Below are 6,682 nucleotides of genomic sequence, written 5' to 3'. Positions count from 1 at the left end.
GCCTTCCGCCCCGCCCGCCGCCCCGCCCCCGCGGCTCTCCGCCGAGCCGGGGGTAGAACCCGCGCCCCGCCTCGCCCGGCCCAGTGCCTTGATTCCGGAGCCGCTAACCAGCCGATTGACCTCGGGCGAGTCACGGCGCCTCTCAGAGCCTCGCCTTCCGGCTCTGTAAAATGGGGATAACTTTATGAGGGCAATAGGACCGTTCTTGTAAAGCTCTCCGCACGGGGCCTGGCATTCAGTGGGCGCTCCCGAACAGCGGCTATTTTTATTATTAATTAAGGAGTAACGAAGGTGACAGCTGTGTAAACTGTAAAGCGAGGCAATGGAACGAACGAGTATTATTAGCACCCGCCCCCATCCCAGCTACTCCCTCCAAGTCAACAAACTCGAGCCTCTGTGGGCGGGACGCGGAGCCAGGAGCGCCCTAGACCAGGCTCGCTCCGACAACCCCCGGCCCCTTCCCCTCCCACAAGGGGCGGTAGGGCCCCCTGGGCCTCCCGGAAAGGGGGCGGGGTCCTTAGGAGGGTCTGGCCCGCCCCTCCCCACAAAAAGACCTAGCCGGTGGCGGCGTCTCCTGGGAGTCCGCTTCCTGCCCCGCCCCTCCGCCCCCTGGATCCTTAAAGGCGCAGGCCTCCAGCCTGGCTCCCATTGCTGCCAACTCTTAGGCCGCTGTCGGAGGATCCCCTTTAACCTGCGAGAGAACTTTCACGTTGCTAAATTGAACCTGTGTCTGGGTCAGTTCCGACGAGCTCCTTTCTCTGTTTCAAATGTGCATTGACTTCACCCAGCTGGAGCAAAGCCTGGGACGTGGAGCGGGGTCTGTGGGGCCTTCCAGACTAGGTAAATGTAGTGACTGAGACTCACCCACACGGTAAACAGCGTCTCAGGACCCCTCCAGCAACCCAATAACTCGTCCTCCAATCTGTGGCCAGCTTCCCCTATCAGTCACCTCTTGGTATGAGGCGGCGGGAGAGACCTGGACTACGAGTCTTCACTTCTGGGTTCTCGTCCTAGCTTGATGACACCTCCTGCCTGGCGTTCTCACACAGGTACCTGCGCCTCTCTGACGATAACTGCGGTTGGGATGTGGAGACAAAGGCTTCCCCAGGGGGAAAGGGGAAGGGGGAGACCCTGAGATATAAACTCAGGCCCAGTTCCTGGGGGCTGTGCAACGACAGAGCAATCCTCTAGGAGAGGCATATCTACCAACCCTGGAGGGGACAAAGGTGCCAGAGAAGTTCCTGCCCCTGGGAAGCCCCTAAGGGTTTCCGCCGCTTTTCCAGCCACGCTTCCAGGATACAGCAGGGCTGAACCAGTGCAAGGCTCCGGAGTATTTCCTCCCCAGGAACCTCACAGATGCTCTCCCCAATCTGCTGTCTTCCTCCTCTGAGGCTCCCAAGCCCCAACTCTGCCCCTTCAATCCACATGGGTGAATTTATTTTCACACCAGACCCGCTGCACCCCCTGCCCCGGGAATCCAAAGCCTTCCCTGGCTCCCATCCCCAGCTTTCCCAGAGCAGCAGAGCTGAGCACAGAGCCAGGCAGACAAGGCCTGGGGGAAAGGAAGGGTATTTGGGGCCCAGTATAAATAATGAAGTTCTGGACTTGGCGCTCTCATTTGGGGCTACAAGGGCAACAGGATCCCTGAGGACTATTAATGTGCAGGCACTAGGCACACATGGTTTTTAGGCAACATTTAACAACCATGAGAGAAGGAAGGATTATTATCTTCATTTTATTGAGGAGGTATGGTTTAGAGCAGTCAAGCAACTGCTTCACTTTCACATAGTAGCAGAGCTGGGTTTCAAACCCATGTCTCATTTCTCTAATCTGAAGGAATCCAAAAACTATGGAATCTGCCCTCTACCACCCACAAACTCACAACCAAAATAATTCATCAAACACGGATGTGTTGGTCTGTTTTTTAGAACTGGCTGTCAGAGAAACCACAGGCCCCACCATGGAGCAGGAACTAGATGACAGAGGGATGGGTAATGGATGGAGGCATGCTTATGGCTTCCTCATTTGTGGGAGCTGAGCTGAGCCCAGCCTGGTCATCAAACCTGAGGACTGTCTGGGGATGGCTGGACTCATTCATGGAGCCAGAGTGGCAAAATCAGGGCCAGGCAGAGCAGGAGAGGTCTAATCCCCTGGGGCATGGCCCCAGCACTCATGGCCAAGGCATAGAACCTCGCCACCTCCTCGTTGGGGTTGCCCTGGGCGGGGTCGAACCACATCTGGATGCAGCGGCCACTGCCCCGGCTGTAGTTGCTGAGCTTGTAGGAGTTACTCCAGAGGCCCTCACACAGGGCTGCTGGCGTGGGGAAGTAGAACTCAAATGTGCCACAGGTGGTCCCAGTTGGGCACTTGTTAGATCCTGCAGGGGGAGAGAGGGTAGGCACGGACATTCAGCCCCTGGGCCCAAAACTCATTTCTGGCCCCCCTTAGAAATACTTGCCCAACCCCAAATCCTCAAACCCCCTTTCTCCATTCTCCACCTCCATCTCCCCACCCTCAGGCCCTCACCTGAGGTCCAGTTCCAGCCTTTGTGCCAGTTGGCCTTGCAGGTGTAGGAGGTGCGGCAGTCTTCCCACCAGCTCTGACAGTCCTCTTTGCACAGGGGCACGTTCAGGAACCGTTCTTTGCGCCAGCTCTGGTTCACCTGGGGGGAGCCGGGGGAGGGAGGGCTCCAGTCAGCCTGAGATGTTGGTAGGAACAGCCTTGACTGAGTTGGGCGACAGCCTGCTGGGGTGGGGTGAGGGAGACACCAATACCTCCTGGATCCAGGGCCCCAGGTTAGGTGAGCACTCGTAGAGGCAGTTGTCCTGAATGAAGTGGCGCTTGCAGGCGGGCTTCATCTTGCCACAGTGCTCCCAGTTAAAGTTATACAGGGAGGAGGTGTCCCTGTGCAGCTCCTGGCTGACTTTGGCAGAGCAGCAGGCATTCTTCTTCCAGGGGATGCACTGCGGGGGGGTGGGGGGGGGAAGACATGAGACTAACTGCCTCCCCGACCACAAGCTCTGCCACCTCCAGCCTCTTCCCATTTGGCTCTTGCCCTCCTGCCCCAGGTAGGTTGTCCTAGGAACGCTCGCTGTTAGGACCTCTCTGTCCTTGGCCTCCAGAAACTCTGGTCTTGGGAGAGACTCAATTACAACAGTGTGATGGGGAGGCAGGGGTGGTGAGAGCCTGGGAGAGACCCTGCCTTGGGGAGACAATAGTTTTCATTTATACAGCGCTTGATACTTTATACAAAGTATTTTATTTTTTCACTAAAAAATAATTACTGAGTACTTGTTTTATGCCAGTTGCTGTTCTAGATGCTGGGAATATAGAAGAGAACAAAACAGAAATATGTGTTCTGGTGAGGGGAGACAGTAAGAACTAAAAGAGAAAAAATATATATCAAGATCCGATCAGTTATATGGAGGAAATTACAGCAGGGAATGGAAATATGGAGTATGGGATGACTGTTGAAATTTTCTGGCTGGTTGTGAACAGCCTCACTGGAAGGTGGCATTCTGAGCAAAGGAGGAAAGGGGATACGCTATGCAGTAATATACGCTGAAGTCTCTCACCCTTTAAACCCCTGGAGTTGCCCACCTCAGTCCTACCCCTACCCCACCACAAGGGCAAGTCCTGTCCCATTCCTTTGTGTGTCTGTGTGCTTCTCTGGGCCTCAGTTTCCTAATTTGTGTCATGTGGAGGAGAACATCATCTACCCACATCACAGGACCCCTGGGAATATGAAATCACACACGGAAAACACATGACACCTGGTAGGTGCTCAGTAAACGATCATTCCGCCTTATTGCCGACACGGTGTCCTATCCTGAGCAGGCCACCCCTAGAATCACGCCAGCCACTCCCCCGCATCCTACCTTCACCTTCTCCCACAGTGATAATTCAGGATGTGTGTGTGTGGTGAAGGGGCTGACCCCGCGACCCCTCCCTCGCCACCCTGACTTCCTCTTCCTTGTCTGAACAAGCCCCGTCCCTGCCCAGAGCCACAGTCCATCCTCACCTGGTCATGTAGCTTGTCCTCAGGGCCTGGCTTTACCTTGTGGTGCTTGGCATCCATGCAGACGTTGAGCAGGTCTGTCCTGGGCTGGGCACTGCACTGGTAGGCCATCCAGGCCAGAAACAGCAGAAGGGGTGTTAATTTCCAGGGCATGCCTTTCTTTTCCTGCAGAGGCAGCTGTGGTTAGGGAGACCAAAGCCTGAGGGGAGAGAGTCCCATGCAGGGTGCCCCCTTCACCTCTTGCCTCACTCTCCCCAGCTCCACACTGAAGGATGGGGTCAGACCCTGTTCCTTCAGTGTTGGGGTCCTGAGGCTCCTTGAGACTGAAGTAGAGAAGATCGGCAAAAGGGGTGGCTCCCTCACCTCAGGCTCGAAGGGCTCAGAAGGGGATCTGGGATTAGAGGGTGAGCCCTGGGGGAATCTTCCCAAGGTGGAGGAGATGCCTTGTGCTCTCACCTTCTCTCTGGACTTGATCTAAGAAAAGTAACTAAATAATTCAGGTCCATGCTCTGCTCCCCTGAAAGGGGCCAGGGACACACAGTGCCCTCATCCTATGTCCAGCAAGTGCCCTGCCTTTACACCCTGGATCACCTGGGTTCCCATGCCAGGTTAGAAACCCTGTTACCCTTGGGGTGGCAGCGACCCAGCTCTGCTGAGTTCTCCTGATCAGCACAAGGATCAAGTGAGGTAACACGCAGGATGGTGTTTGGTTAAATGATACAGAAATGACAAGGGTGGGTTTTTTTGTTTGTTTTTTTAAAGATTCCACATATAAGCAGTATCATATGATACTTGTCTTTCTCTGTCTGGTTCATTTCACTTAGTATGATAATCTCTAGGTCCATCCATGTTGTTGCAAATGGCATCATTTCATTCTTTTTTTATGGCTGAGTAATATTCCATTGTATATATGTACCACATCTTCTTTATCCACTCAGTCTGTTGATGGACATTTAGGTTGCTACTGGGACTCTACTTTTTTTTTTTTAATTTATTTTTGGCTGCATTAGGTCTTTGTTGCTGCACGAGAGTTTTCCTTAGTTGTGTCTAGTGGGGGCTACTCTGCGTTGCAGTGTGCAGGCTTCTCATTGCAGTGGCTTCTCTTGTTGCGGAGCACGGGCTCTAGGCACGTGGGCTTCAGTAGTTGTGGCATGCAGGCTTGGTAGTTGTGGCACGTGGGCTCTAGAGAGCAGGCTCAGTAGTCGTGGCACACGGGCTTAGTTGCTCTGCAGCATGTGGGATCTTCCTGGACCAGCTCGAACCCGTGTCCCCTGCCTTGGCAGGCAGATTCTTAACCACTGCACCGCAAGGGAAGCCCCTGGGGTGGTTGTTTTTAAACAGCTTTGCTTTCTCAGACTTTTTCCTTCCCTATTCTCTGAAAGCCATTTCCTCCTGTCCACCCCCCACATCGTGACTCTGGCCTCCTCAGCTCTTTCTGGACAGATGCACCAGATCCCTACCTTATCCCTCAAAACACAAATGCAGGACCCTAGGACCTGAGGGACAACATAAAAGTCCCTCACATTGGAGCTGCTAACCAGACAAGCACTTAGAGTCGTGGGAGACCCCCAGCAAAAGTGACGGCCCACTACTCTGTCCATGACTGCCTCTCACCTTTCACCCTGCCCATGACAGATCTTTTCCTTTAGGCTCTGTCACCGAGGGACCTAAGAGTTGATAATAGAGACTTTCCTCTCCCTCCCCATCCTCCATGCAGTTGATCACCAAGCCCTGGCAAGGTCTCTCCGAAAACGTTTCTGGAATTCACTTCCCTTGGCTCTGTGTTTGGGGTAAGGTCTTCCCTCCTGCAGTATCTTCCCCTTCAAGTCACCTTCCCCGCAGGAGCCAGAGTGATCTTTCTAAAGAGAGGTATGCCCCGCCCCTATGCGCCAACCTGCCAAGTCTCCCCAGTGTCCTGTCACCATCCCCTCCTTAGGGCAACTTGCCTGAGCCTCCTTTGCTGCTGGGCGCACACACAAGTCTGGATTGGCCTGTCTTCAGGTTGGCAGCAGCTCCAAGCCGCAGCACTGCCCTCTGTGTTCTCTGTCCTCAGCGCCGGATAGACTGACTAGGAGCTCTGGGAAGCATAGATACAATTTCCTCTTTCAGCTTTCCTCCTGCTCTTCCTTCTCTTCCGATCCCACCCTCTTCAGGGTTGCTTTAGTCTGTCAAATGATCCATTCCTGTTTTCATTCATCTCTTTATTTGTTAATTTCTTCATTCCAGGGTCTACACATTCAACATGCATCAAAATCTAGATGATTGCTCATCTCCAAGGGGGATCTGAATTTTTGACCCCAAGCGGTTGTTAGGATAAAGCTAACTTGAGGGGAATGGGACCTAGTGAGAAAGAACCCAGGCTTTGGGGCCAGGTCATGGGACCCAGTGATAGCTCCATCCCTCCCACAACTGTGGGAAATATCACTGAATCTTTCTCAGCTTCAGTTTGCTCACAAGAAGATTGTTGAGAATTATATGTAGAAAAGCCTGACATATACTGAGTAGGCTTAAAAAAAATTTTAATTAACTATATTTGATTTATAATATTGTGTTAGCTTCAGGTGTACAGCTTCAGATTCTTTTCCATTATAGGTTATTACAAGATATTGAATATAGTTCCCTATGCTATACAGTAAATCCCTGTTGTTCATCTATTTTATATAT

General features: G+C 52.9%; 2 protein-coding genes across 5 annotated transcripts in view; one reads left to right on the top strand and one right to left on the bottom strand.

Moving 5' to 3' along the window:
* Positions 1 to 661: 661 nt before the first annotated feature.
* Positions 662 to 6,682, top strand: part of ANAPC15 (anaphase promoting complex subunit 15) — a 69,710-nt gene continuing 63,689 nt past the window's right edge. The window contains exon 1 of one of the 2 annotated variants that reach the window (XM_030831141.3): positions 662 to 1,049. The gene's annotated coding sequence lies outside the window, so the exon portion shown is untranslated. The remainder of the gene's footprint in view (positions 1,050 to 6,682) is intronic. The other variant, XM_070046157.1, reaches the window with a different exon arrangement.
* LOC115839470 (folate receptor beta) lies at positions 1,720 to 6,074 on the bottom strand. 3 transcript variants are annotated; one of them, XM_030831127.3, is made up of 5 exons: positions 5,965 to 6,074; positions 4,022 to 4,183; positions 2,775 to 2,963; positions 2,527 to 2,662; positions 1,720 to 2,377 (listed from the first exon to the last, which is right to left on the bottom strand). In XM_030831127.3, exons 2-5 carry the CDS (start codon positions 4,169 to 4,171, stop codon positions 2,091 to 2,093), a joined length of 762 nt encoding a protein of 253 aa, XP_030686987.1. In that variant the 5' UTR covers positions 4,172 to 4,183; positions 5,965 to 6,074; the 3' UTR covers positions 1,720 to 2,090. The 3 variants fall into 3 exon arrangements, with proteins under 3 accessions (XP_030686987.1, XP_069902355.1, XP_069902354.1); XM_070046254.1 differs by having other exon boundaries at positions 4,022 to 4,177; positions 5,961 to 6,065; XM_070046253.1 differs by having other exon boundaries at positions 4,022 to 4,200; positions 5,970 to 6,061.

This window comes from Globicephala melas, chromosome 8, assembly GCF_963455315.2.
Source record: "Globicephala melas chromosome 8, mGloMel1.2, whole genome shotgun sequence".
NCBI classification, from domain to species: domain Eukaryota; kingdom Metazoa; phylum Chordata; class Mammalia; order Artiodactyla; family Delphinidae; genus Globicephala; species Globicephala melas.
The sequence above is the reverse complement of the archived record's forward strand: the minus strand, read 5'-3'. Positions and strand labels throughout refer to the sequence as shown.

Bases quoted from the DNA above. Each gene is read 5' to 3' on its own strand.
- LOC115839470 (XM_030831127.3), bottom strand. From the start codon at position 4,171: ATGCCCTGGAAATTAACACCCCTTCTGCTGTTTCTGGCCTGGATGGCC. The intron at 2,663-2,774 runs GTATTGGTGTCT...GGCTCCCCCCAG, and splicing joins TGGGGCCCTGGATCCAGGAG to GTGAACCAGAGCTGGCGCAA. The intron at 2,378-2,526 runs GTGAGGGCCTGA...CTCCCCCTGCAG, and splicing joins AGGCTGGAACTGGACCTCAG to GATCTAACAAGTGCCCAACT.